The sequence below is a fragment of the Grammomys surdaster genome, unplaced genomic scaffold (genome assembly GCF_004785775.1).
Source record: "Grammomys surdaster isolate TR1022 unplaced genomic scaffold, NIH_TR_1.0 126906, whole genome shotgun sequence".
Taxonomy (NCBI): domain Eukaryota; kingdom Metazoa; phylum Chordata; class Mammalia; order Rodentia; family Muridae; genus Grammomys; species Grammomys surdaster.
Window position 1 is genome coordinate 324,364 of NW_021621692.1, and position 13,111 is coordinate 337,474.

Consider the following 13,111-nt stretch of genomic DNA (forward strand, 5'->3'; position numbering starts at 1 on the left):
GGAAGCCTTGAACACCCTTTGGAACCGGTGTGCCTGTGTGCCAGTAGAACTTCATTTATGGGCCCTGGAGTTTGAATTACATATGATTTTCACATCATGAGATATTCTTCATATTCATGACAGGTTCTTCTGATGATGTCTTTCAAGCTGTAAAAACTACTCTATATTGCAGGCTGCACAAGAAGTGACAGGCCAGGTCTTTTCCACAGATGGCTGGGGTGTGGGTGTGGGGGGATGGTTTCTCTTGCCAAATGTGGTAGAATGCGCTCCACAAGGGACTCCAGTGTTCTCTGCAGGACTACAAAGGGTCCTCTCTGTCTGACAGTTAAGTCTGACTTCTGTTTCTGGAAGTTAAGTTCAGTACAGTAAGGGTCTGAGGAGACAGCAGTGTTTACATGATGGTGCTAAGTGTATGTGAAGCTCTTCTTCTTCTTCTTCTTCTTCTTCTTCTTCTTCTTCTTCTTCTTCTCCTCTCCTTCTCCTTCTTCTTCTTCCCCCTCTTCCTCCTCTCCCTCTTTCTCTTCCTCTCCCTCCTTCTCGTACTTCCCCTCCTCCTCCCTCACTTTCTTCCCCCCACCTTCCACCTCCACTTCTACCTCTTCTACTCAACAAGAATCTGGCACCAGAAGCTATGCTGAGACCATGGGGCTTCAGTGCTGAGAGGGGCTAAATGATTCTAGAAATAACTCCTCCTATTTTTAACACCCTTGTCCAAGCCACAAGGTTTTTAGTTTCATTCGAAACAATTCCAAGGCTCAGACGTTCAAGTTGGAATTCAGAACCTCTAAGCTAACCCTGTCTCTTCTCTAAAAGTCTTCAATACCTAGACAGTGGTTCTCAACCTTCCTGTTGCTGTGACTCTTTAATACAGTTCCTCATGTTGTGGTGACCCCCAACCATAGTATTATTTTCATTGCTACTTCATAACTGTAATTTTGTTACTGTTATGAATTATAATGTAACTATCTGATATACAGGATATCTGATATGCGAACCCTGTGAAAGGGGTCACAACCCACAGGTTGAAAACCACTAACTCAGAGGACACACATTCCTTTCCTTCTCCAGGGTCTAGGGTGCTGGGTAGCTTACGGCCAGGAAAATCAGCAATTGCTATGCAAGGCACATGGAAAAAAGGAAACGTTTCTGAAATCTTTTATTTCAAACCACAGATCCTATCCAGTTAAAAATGTCTCTTGGGAATTATGGAAGCCAAGGAGGAAAGTTCAGGGTCACGGAAGAGGGTTTCATATCATGGTGGAAGAGAGTGGGGGCGGAGCTGGCTCTGGACACTGATGATGCTCAGAACTGCAGAACGAGTACAGACTGTTCCTGGATGCTTTCTAAAGATGACCAGATCAGATCTTCAAAGACAACAGGCATGGTGGGCAAGCCTGAGCTGTGGCAGGCACAAAAGAGGACCCTTTCATATACCTGCTTGCCTGCTGGCCTGCTTCCTCTGACCCTGGGCAGGTCTGGGTTTGTGTCCATGTGCACTGTTTGTAGAGGAGCTCAGAGGGAGAGACATATAATAGACAAGAGGTCAGGGCAGATGTGAAACTCCCTCGTCACCTCTGAAAGACTCTGGCTTGACCTAGTGCTCGGGCTCAGCATCCATGCAAGATTCCCAGGGGTTCTGGGGCATCCGAGGCAGGGAGAAGAGCAGGAGGAACAGCCCACCGAGAAAGAGCAAGGTGAACGCGGCACACGCACAGGCGAAAGACCACGAATAGTAGTACTCTATCCAGACCGTGTCCTCGCTGTCAATCATACGCTTCACCGATTGCCTCATGACCTCCACAGAGACAATGAGGCACAGCCCTGGGGACAAAGCCAAGCGTCTCAGTGACTCCTGGTGCGTCTGCTGCCACCTCAGTCCTCCTCCAACCTCTGTTCCCTGCCTTTGACCTGGTCCTGACAGGATACTGCTTCTTGACTTGTTTTAACTAGGAATCTGCAAAAGTGATCCACGCCCACTGCTTCCCATGCTGCTGCAGTTCCCACCTCCTGTAGGAGGTTAGCCAGAGACCCACCGCTGCTGCCACCACATTTCCTTCCTTCTTTTTTTTTTTTTTTAATTGGATGATTTATTTACATTTCCTATGTTGTCCCCTTACCCCATCCCCCACCACCCCCTCGGAACCCCCAATCCCCTCGCCCCTCCTCCTTCTTCTCTGTGGATGTAACCTCTATCTACCCCCCCCCCACTCCCACCTCCCCACCCTCAAAATTCCCACCCCCTGGGGCATCCAGCCTTCATGAGGTCAAGGTTCTCTTCTTCCACCTATGCCCAGCAGGGCCCTCCACTCTTACATATTCAACTGAAGCCCTGGATCCCTCCCTAAGTGCTCCCAGGCTGGTGGTTTAGACCCTGGGAGCTGTGGTTGGTTGGTATTGTTGCTCTCCTCATGGTGCCATAAATCCTTTCAGCTCCTTCAGTCTTCACTCTAACTCCTCTATTGAGAACCCCATGATCAGTTCAATGGCTAGTTGTGAGCATCTGCCTCTGAATATGTCTGACTCTTGAAGGCCTCTGAGGAGATATCCATATCAGGCTCTTATCAGCATGCACTTCCTGTCTTCCACATCAGCATCTACCTTTGGTGATTGCACATGGGATAGATAGCCAGGAGCTGGAAAGAACCCAGATGTCCTTCAACTGAGGAATGGATTCAAAAAATGTGGTATATTTACACAATGGAGTATTACTCAGCTATTAAAAACAATGAATTCGAGAAATTCCTAGGTAAATGGATGGAACTAGAAATTATCATCCTGAGTGAGGTAAGCCAATCACAAAAGAACACACATGGTATTCACTCACTGATTATTGGATATTAGCCTAGAACCTTGAAATGCCCAAGATGCAACTCACAGGCCACATGAAGCTCATGAAGAAGGAAGACCAAGTGGGGGTGATTCGGTCCTTCTTAGAAGGAGCAACAAAATACTCAAGGGAGCAAATATGGAGACAAAGTGGGGGACAGAAACTGAAGGAGGGGCGGTCTCAAGACCATTTCCTTTCTTCTTTTGTTACTCGCTCACTGGGACGTTTCAGTCAGTGTCATTGAGGGAGAAAAAAGAAATGAACGAATCAAGCCTTCTCCCTCCCAACCCTCCTGGGGTCACCAGGGTTCTGACTGAATTTGTTCCTGTGTGGAACCTGAGTTCCCCTCCCACCCAGGCACTGCAGGACCCCACTCTACCTGCGAAGGCATAAAACATGGATGCTGGCCTCAGCAGGTAGTCACGCTTATTCCCGAAGGACAGACATGCGCAGATGGAGCCCACAATGATGAAGCCGAGGCTGAAGATGGCAATGGCCGCTGCTGAGATGCTGTACTCTGCAAAACAGAGGGAGGCTCAGAAAGAGAGCCTCTCCAGGCACCTCCTACGGTCAGGGTTCTTAGCGAGGTCCCGCATCCAGAATTCTCATTTCACACCCGAGCGAGGCTTACTCACTCAAAGTCCGGGTATTGGGAACGAGTGAGGCCAGGTGCTATCGATGGACTCATCCGTATCTTCCCAGGGCACTAAAGTGTATGGCTCTCTGAAACGGAGGCCTCAGAAGGAGCTAGGGATACCCCGTGGCTGGAGATGTTTCTAGAGCCAAAGGCCTCTTGAGTGACAGGCAGAAGGAGGCACTGAGCTGTAGGTGGTCTGTCTTAGATTGACATGGGGACTCTGGAAGATTGACAATGTGTGGGTGTGGATGTGTGTGGGCTGCCTAAGAATCCATCAGAGTGTATGCCTCTGTGTCTGCATGTGAGAATTTGTATGAGTGTGTGTGTGTGTGTGTGTGTGTGTGTATGTGTGTGTGTGAGAGAGAGAGAGACAGAGAGAGACAGAGAGAGAGAGAGAGAGAGAGAGAGAGAGAGAGAGAGAGAATCTGTCAGTATATGTGGATGCACTTGTATGCACCTCACATAGGAGGATCTGTGTGTGTGTGCTTGTGCGTATGTGCACGTGTAAGTGTTCGTTTTATTAGGCCTTTAGTGTATATACATTTTCCATGTATGAGGGTCTGTTAGTGTATGCACACATACATACATGCATGAGTCTTCCCTGTATTAAGCCTCTCGGTGTGTATGTGTGCCTTGTACATGAGGATCCATCCGGGTGTGCATGTGCGGACATGTGAGGGTCTGTAGCATGTGTACAAGTGTGTTTGTGTCAGCTCTTATACACTGTGGGGCTGCCCACTCCCCCAGAGGCCAGGCTGTACCTGCTAATGAGGTCTCTGAGTTCTATTGATGAAGGGTGGGATTATCATGTTTCCTCAGCTCAGGGAGCTATTAGTTAAAGTGTGGCCAGGACTCCTATGTCCCCACAGAGGCTCTCACCCATCCATCCACCCCAGAATCCTGCTCCAGCACTGTAGGTTGTAGAACCCGTCAAAGCTCCCTGGGCTCAGCTGGAATAGGTCCCTGCTGCAACTTGCAGCCTTCCGGCAAGTTCTTCACCCACCATCCCTAACACCAACAGATGTGCCCTGCAGCCTGGGCAGGGAACTACCCCTTGTGTGTAGGGATGTGACAGGACACAGCCTGCAGCTGCTTTTCATCCAGAGCAGGAGTCAGCAAGTTCCTGCCAAGTGACTCCTGGCAGCTCAGCAGCCTGTGACAGAAATTGCTTCCCACCGCCCCTGCTTCCAAGGGCCTCACCCTTCTGAGTGGTGAATTCAAAGATTTCCGAGCTCTCTCCTGGGTTGAAGTGCCTGAAGTAGGAGCAGTTCTTTTCTGTAAAGGAGCAGACAATCTGTGAGCTGGTAGAAAGGGCAGGTGTTTCTCCACAGGGCATGGAGGGGCCCTCTGGCTTTGGCTACCAGTCTCCTCCCACATTCTGAATCTGGGCCAAACAGTTCCCTGACTTTTAGCACAGTATTTCAGCAGATAAGGAATCACAAAGGAGGCTGGGGCAGCATCAGAGAGTAAAGGATTCTCAAGGCAGACAGTGTGCAAACCCTGAGCCCATTAGGCGGTTTGGGTAACTGAGACCTGGGCTCACGTTGTTCCCAAAGTAGGGGGCATACGTGCTTAGCAATCAACCAGTGATCTCAGCACATGGATCCATCTCCTGGGTGATGCCTAGAGGCTAAGGATTGTACCAAAACCCCTCAGCTCACAAGACAGCCTGCCACAGCAGAGTTAATCCAGTACAAAATATTAACAGTGATGAGGCTGAAGGACCTTGATCAAACAAGAACCGGACCCCAGGTCCACTCACAGTGAGACCTGGAGAGCAGCATTTTTCAAAAGCTTTCCAGGGTCTAGGGAGATGGCTCAGCTGTTAAAGTGTTTGCCACACAGCATGAAGATTCCCAGCACCCATGTAAAAAGTGGGGTAGAGTGATGTCTGTCTATAGTCCCAGTGCGGGCGGGGAGGTAGATCCCTAGAACTCACTGACCAGCAGACTGGCCAATTCCCGAAGTCCAGTTGAGTGATAGACCTAGTCTCAAAAAACAAGAAGGAGAGCAATCGAGGAAGATACAGATGTGAGCTTCTGGTCGGGGGGCGGGGAGAGAGAGAGAGAGAGAGAGAGAGAGAGAGAGAGAGAGAGAGAGAGAGAGAGAGAGAGAGAGAGAATGAAATTTATGGAAGATTCTGATGCTTATTCAGGTTGGCAACCTGGGTTTGCCCCACAAAGGGCTCTTCTGTATGCTACTTCCTCAGCCCCTCGCCACTTGAATCATGTGGACCCCAGACAAAACCTTCCCTAGCAAGCCTGTTGGCCACTGAGCATTGTCATGACAACCATAATTGTGGACAGTTAGATTTGAGACCTGGATGTTATGGGGCAGCAGGAGACAGGCTGAGAGGAAATGTCGTTGTGATGACCTTATTAAACCTAATTCCACTTCTAGTTTTCTCCTTTCTTTAGTCTCTCTCCCCCCAATGCCCCTCCACCCCCCAGTTTTTTGAGGCAAGGATTCTCTGTGTAGCCCTGGCTGTCCTGGAACTCACTCTGTAGATCAGGCTGGTGTTGAACTCAGAAATCCACCTGCTTCTGCCTCCTGAGTGCTGGGACTAAAGGTGTGTGCCACCCCTGCCCAGTCCTCGGTCTCTTTTACAACTAGATATGACACCGAAGTATAGTTGCAATCCTTGTGGAAGACATTCAATATTCTTTATCCATGAATTATTGAATTAAGAACTAGAAGAGTGGTTATTTTTAGTTCTTTCTCTTTTTTTCCCCTCCACTTTTTGGAGACAGGGTCCCACATAGCCCAGGATGGCTTTGTATTCACTGTATATCCAAATACAGCCAGTGATAATCTTGGAATTCTGATCCGCCTATGTCTACCAACCAAGTACTGGACCTACAAGTACTTCCATTACTTCTGGTTTCGAAGGTCTGGGGATGGAGCCTCGGGCTTTGCACATGCTCTCCCAACTGTGCTATACTCTATGCCCTATTTTCTGCTTCCTAAGAAAACTAAAGTTAAGCCGGGCAGTGGTGGCGCACGCCTTTAATCCCAGCACTTGGGAGGCAGAGGCAGGTGGATTTCTGAGTTCGAGGCCAGCCTGGTCTACAGAGTGAGTTCCAGGACAGCCAAGGCTGCACAGAAAAACTCTGTCTCGAAAAACCAAAAAAAAACAAAAAAAAACAAAAAAAAAAAAAAGAAAACTAAAGTTATGTTGCTTTTTATTTATGTGAGTCCTGTCTTGGTGTCTTTCCTGTGTTTCCGTCTCCCATAGCATAAAAAGACATCTCAGCCTTTAGTTTCAGTGGCATTGGGTGTGAATTCACGGCTTCACTTGCAGGCTACAGTTGAATGTTCATTCCAAAAGGACTGTGGTGCCCAGTTTCTTTTAGATATGTGCCTGGGACTGCCACCATCATGTGTTTGAACAAGATGAAGGTTCCTTCTATCTGGCCGTAACTATCAGGTTACTGTTGCTTAATCCTGTCCCTCCCACACCTCCAAAGTTCAATTGCTGCTTCTCCTAGGGTCGAGGACCAGGATGCCTGGAGATGGATCTGGCCTACCAGCAGTGACTGTTCCCGGCAGCAAGCTTCTATATTTAAATCAGTTTTCTTTTGAGCCGAGTTACCTGGGGTGTCTGGAGACCGGTTGTGATGTCAAACTCAACACTGTTCTTTTCTTTCAGCATCCAAGGCTATTTTAAAGCACAATGCACCTCTCTTATATTTATGAGAACAGTTGTCGTAGATCCTCTTGAATCAATGCCTCAGAACGGCTCACGCTCTGTGACATGTCTCCCCGGGTCTCCCTCCGGACAAAGGAACATTTCTGTTTCGTTCTTTAAGGGCCAATTTCAGTTGCCATTGAAAAACCCTCCAAGAAGAATTGACTGGATTCAAGTGTATTTCATGGTCAGCTGCTCTCCCAGCTACTCACTTCCTGTGAGTTAAGAGCCCTCAGAGTAAGGACTGTGAGGTTCAGGCAGCCTTGAGACTCTGGTGACTGCAGATAGTTAACTCTGGTGGGCTGTAGAGGTGACCCTTGTATAGCAGTGTTGGAGAGACAGCTACCACCAGATAAATGCCAGGCTCCACTCAGGTCTGACAACAATGTACAGACAGACATTCTGGGTATCAGGGCAGAGATGTCTGAGTTTGGGCACAATGGAGTAGGTTGCATTCCTGTGGGGACTAGGCAGGTGGCACTGGGGGACACCTTGAGTAGCAGATATAGTGTCTCCTCCTCTATTAAACACCTTCAACTGTGGGTGATGATAAGGAATGTTAGGAGTGCTGGAAGCCTCAGTTTCTCTCCAATATGCTCAACTCTGGTCCGGAGGACAGGCAGGTTGATCTACTTTTCTCTCTTGAATTTAGCACATGAAGAAGACCCATATTCTTGGCTTTTAACCTGTGAGAAATATATCTGCTCCCAGCCCACGTGGCTGCCTGATGGAGACCACGAGCCCTTTCACAGTTCCTGTTGGCTCCAAAGATGGAGTAGTCACATGAGACCAACCAAGCTAGCATCTTTAGCAGAGGGCAGGGGTCCTACCTGATGGGCATGTCTCATGTGACTTAGTTTTCTCCATATTTGTCCTTTTGAAGGATGGTAGTATTTGGGGAAACTGAGCTTCAAGGAAAGCCCAAAACAGTCATCTCGGTCAGTGAAGTGCTTCCCGTGCAAGTCTGAGGACCTACGGTTGATCCTCAGAACCTCTGGGGGTAGAATAGTGGTGGCCTGCACTTATGATCCCAGGCTGGAGGGACAGAGACAAGCAGATCTCTGGGCCTGGGGTCTCCAGCCTCCGTGGGAGACCCTGTCTCAAACACTAAGGTGAGGAATAACTGAGGCACCTCAGGTCTTTCATGCGAATTTGCACATACATGTGTACAAATATATGTGTGAGCATGCACTTGGGTGCACACGCATGAACACACACACACACCATCTGAAACAGGCTCTGAGTGGGCCACTTAGTCACAGGTAAAGTTGGAGAGGTGAGGTATGGGCTGGTCTTGTGCACGCTTGCAGATTGTGAAAATCCTGTTTCTGCCTCCCCAATGCCATTTCTTGTCTTCAATGCTAGGTATATCTCCCTTGTATAGATTTTGAGGCTCACACTCTGCCCTGGTGCCCTCTGTTCCTCCACTGTGCTGATGCCAACAGAGCTTCAGAGCAAGTAAGCAACTATCCCAGTGCCAAGCGAACCCAGGACCGTAGTTAGAGTCTCCGAGGTTAGAGCCATCTCTTTTGTCTCTGAAACTGGCTTATAATGATTCTAACGGTTCTCTTTCTACAAGACTCAGTGTTGTAAAAATGTAAACTGGGCTAGTTCTTAAAAATATACACAGTCATGTATGGTGGTGCAAGCCTTCTATCCTGGCACTTGGGAGGCAGAGGCAGATAGATCTCTGTGGGTTCCAGGCCAGTGTGGTCTACACAGTGAGTTTCAGGCCAGCCAGAGCTACATAGTGAAACCCTGTCTTAAAAGGAAACAAAACAAAAACTGAGTTCAGTTCAGAGTTGCCTGGAAACTGGGACAGGGGATGGCTGGCTAACCCCACAGTATGGTTCAGTCACCAGCTATGCAGAATCCAGGGTGGCAATTTCAAAGAACCAGAGTAGCAGGCATATGGAACTCCAAGGTGAAGCTGAGGTAACAGGGGACAGCTCTGCGTTATTACTGAGAAGATCCCCAGGATAGCAGATACCTGGTAGCACAGAATTAATATATGGAAAATAACTTGATATGTATAACCTCTTGGGAACTAGTGGGCTAGAACCAGGGATGAAGTTTCACTTGTGATGTTTGTATTTGCTTTTGGCAAGCTAATAAAGATGCTGTGTGCTCTCTTAACCGCCCCTGAAGAATTCCTAAGATTCCTAAGCTGGGGATATCCCAAGGCCTTCTGCAGAGCCTCATAGTGGTGTTCTTCTGTGGGGGAGTCTAGTTAAAGCTCTAGCCTCCAACATGAGTTCATGTGGGTAGAGGAGGGAGCCCTAGAGATTCCCCGGCTCAGTGACATCATGTTCTTCTTAACGCCCACAATCCTTGCACTGAGGAGAGATGTGGGCGTAGAGAAATGGGATGCTGGGGTTGCCCTAGAGAGGCAGGACCTGAAAGAAACAAAGGCAGAAAGAATGCTCCTTCTGGGGTTTACTGGCTGACACACAGTCTCCCCTATGAACTGGAAAAGCCCCTCCTCCCATTCAGGAGACATTGGAACCAAGCTTAGGTGTTGATCTTGGGCAGAGTGGTCCTTCTATGGCTCTTTGTGGACAGAGGAAAGTTCACACGAGGCAGCTGCTTGCCATCCTGTGAGGATGGCAGAGTGGGTTCTAGTGAAATCACCTTGTATCAGCTCTCGGTCTGGTGCCTCAGACTGTGTTATGTCCTATGCGGGGTTCCTCGTGGCCTCTTGTATTACCATGCTTCAGGAGCACAGTACATTGGAAGTTATGGGAAGCTCTAGAGAGCAAGCAGCATCAAGATTTAAAATGTGTGTGTTGAGCCTCTGCTTGCTTTCTGTTTTCTTCTTTGTCGAGCAAAAACCTGTATGATGCAGTAACTGAGTCGTCTCTCCAGCCTCAGGAAAAATTTCTTGATTAGTGGTGGACACTGCAGGGCCCAGACTACTGTGAGTGGTGTCACCCTTGGGCTTGTGGTCCTGGGTAGTAAGCCATGGCCAGTCAGCAAACAAATGTTTAGGGACAAATTCCTGTTCACTAACTACATAACCTCACTCAAATTATTCGTATTTTCTTAGTGTCACTTCCCTTATCTGTGATGTGGGATGACGTCACCTCCTTCATCTGTGACATGGGATGATGTGACTTCCCTCATCTGTGACATGGGATGATGTCACTTCCCTCGTCTGTGACGTGGGATGATGTGACTTCCCTCATCTGTGACATGGGATGATGTCACTTCCCTCATCTGTGACATGGGATGATGTCACTTTCCTCATCTGTGACGTGGGATGATGTCACTCTCCTCATCTGTGATGTGGGATGATGTCACTTCCCTCGTCTGTGATGTGGGATGATGTCACTTCCCTCGTCTGTGATGTGGGATGATGTCACTTCCCTCGTCTGTGATGTGGGATAATGTCACTTCCCTCATCTGTGACATGGGATGATGTCACTTTCCTCGTCTGTGATGTGGGATGATGTCACTTCCCTCATCTGTGACTTGGGATGATGACCGTATGAGTCTCCTGTATGTTTAGGTGAGATTAGACAAGTTGATGGAGTTGTGTATTGCTTAGCAGTGTGCATAGTTCCAAGCAATGCACCGTTAGGCAAATTTGTCATTGTGTAAACATTATGGAGTGTGCATGCACAAACTGGGATAACTGTGACATCATTAGGTGACATAATACCATGAGGCTATTCTTTTACACATGGTCCACCATTGACCCAAATATTGATATGTGGTAAACAGCCGCATACGTGTGGACTCCCTTTATCTCCAGGCTTCATGTGGTGTTCGGGAGAAAATAATCTGTTTATCTTATCAAGAATCTCATGTGTGTAATAAAAGGCTGTGCTGGTTGTTTTTTTGCCAACTTGACACAAGTTAGGGTCACCAGAAAAGAGAGAATCTTGATTGAGAAACTGCCTCCATCAGAATGACCTGTCCGTATATCTGTGGGGCGGCTTCTTTTAAAATATGTATTTTATGTGTCTGTGTGTGTGCATGAATGTATATATGTGCACCATGTGCATTCAATGGCAGAAGAGGTCAGGAGAGCATACTCTGAAAATCATACTCTGAAAGCATGGTAACAGACAGTTGTGAGCCACCACGTGAATGCTGGGAACCAAACTTAGGTCTTCGGCAAGAGTAGAATATGCTCCTAACCACTGAACCATCTCTCCAGCCCCAGGACCGTTTTCTTGATTAATGGTGGATGTTGCAGGGCCCAGGCTACTGTGGGGTGGTACCACCCCTGGGCATGTGGTCCTGTGTTGTATAAGAAAGCAAGCTGAGTAAGCAGTGAACTGGCCTCTGTTCAGTTCTTGCTTCTGTGTTGCTGCCTTGAGTTCCTGCCCTGGCTTCCGTCCATGATGGACTGTAACCAGGAAGCCGAAATTAACCCTTTCCTCCCCGAGTTGCTTCTGGCCAGTAGCAACAGAGAAGCAACCCAGGACAGTTGCTAATCTTAGTTCCATTTCCTGTTGCTGTGATAATTGCAGCTTCATAGCAGGGAAGTTGAAGGAGCAGGAATTTGAAACAGCTGGTCACATCCATAGCCAAGAGCAGGGAGCAACCAAGTAATCTTTCATAAGCATGCCAGAGACCAACCTAATGTAGATAACTCCTCATTGAGGCATTCTGGTAATTCTAAATTGCGTCAAGTTGACAAATAAGCCGTCAGAATTGCATCTAGCTTTCTGTTTTCAGCATTCCCTGCACCTTCTGCCAATTTGGATGTGATGTATTGAGGTATGGATTTATTTAAATTTACACTACTCAGAATTCATTGAGCTATTTGTAGGTTCATGTTTTTCATCCAGTTTGGGATGCTTTTAGCCATTATTTCTCTCCTCTTTCTCTTCTTCTGGAGACTCCTATGATGTATATGATGGTGTCTCACATGTGTCTGAGACATTGCCCCCTTTCCCCTGCTTGTTACCCTGCCTGCAGAACCTCAGTGGACATTTTTTAAAGGTCATGGACGTTTTCTTTTGCCTGTTCAGATCTGCCTTTGAATCCCTCTAGTGAACTTTCTACTTTAATTATTGCCTTCTGCGAAAGGATTTCTATCAGATGCTTGAGAATCAATTTCTGTCTCTTGATTGGTGTCTATTTCATGAGACGGCCTCCCCCTCTTTCATTCTTTAGATATGATTTCTGGCTGATTTAAAATCTTCGTCTAACTAGGGCTGATGAGGTGGCTCAGCAGGTCACTTGCTGGCCAGCTGACTTGAGTGTGATCTTCCAGAACCCACACCGGTGGAAGGAGAGAACCGACTCAGGTCGTCCGCTGACACTCCTCCAGAAACAAATGAAAACCCAGATAGACAAATGTAAAAAGTCTTTGTCTACATCTAGACACCCTAAAGGCTCATTCAAGTTCACTCTAGTTTCTGGCTCTCCTCTTTATGCACCACACAAAATATCTTAGTTCTTCACATGGCTTCTTTTCTGTTTTGTTTTTGTTTGCTTGCTTTTGAGGGAGGGTCTCACGATGTAGCTTGACTATCCTAAAATTCCCACTGTAGCCCAGGCTGGCCTCAAAGACACAAATATCCACCTGCCTCTGCCTCCCCAGTGCTGGGATCAAAGATGGATACCACCATGCCCTTCTTAACGGCTTGTATTTGTTAAACATACACACAACATGGCAACTCGGGAAGCCTGCTTCTCCTTGATGCTTGCTCCTGTTGCTGTGATTGAGCTAATTTTGTGATGTCTATATTCTTGAGTATAAAACCTCTGTTCGCCGGGCGGTGGTGGCGCACGCCTTTAATTCCAGCACTTGGGAGGCAGAGGCAGGCGGATTTCTGAGTTTGAGAGTTCGAGGCTAGCCTGGTCTACAGAGTGAGTTCCAGGACAGCCAGGGCTACACAGAGAAACCCTGTCTCGAAAAAACCAAACCAAAAAAAAAAAAAAAAAAAAAAAAAAAAAAAAAAAAAAAAAAAAAAAAAAAAAAAAAAAAAAAAAAAAAAAAAAA

At 47.5% G+C, this 13,111-nt stretch overlaps 1 protein-coding gene across 1 annotated transcript in view; it reads right to left on the reverse strand.

Moving 5' to 3' along the window:
• Positions 1-1,139: 1,139 nt before the first annotated feature.
• The window catches only part of Cacng1 (calcium voltage-gated channel auxiliary subunit gamma 1), a 14,989-nt gene continuing 3,017 nt past the window's right edge, over positions 1,140-13,111 (reverse strand). Inside the window, exons 2-4 of the mRNA XM_028761227.1 lie at positions 4,665-4,739; positions 3,207-3,344; positions 1,140-1,821 (exon numbers count right to left, since the gene is read on the reverse strand). Coding sequence (XP_028617060.1) covers positions 1,595-1,821; positions 3,207-3,344; positions 4,665-4,739 — 440 coding nt within the window. The 3' untranslated portion in view covers positions 1,140-1,594. The remainder of the gene's footprint in view (positions 1,822-3,206; positions 3,345-4,664; positions 4,740-13,111) is intronic.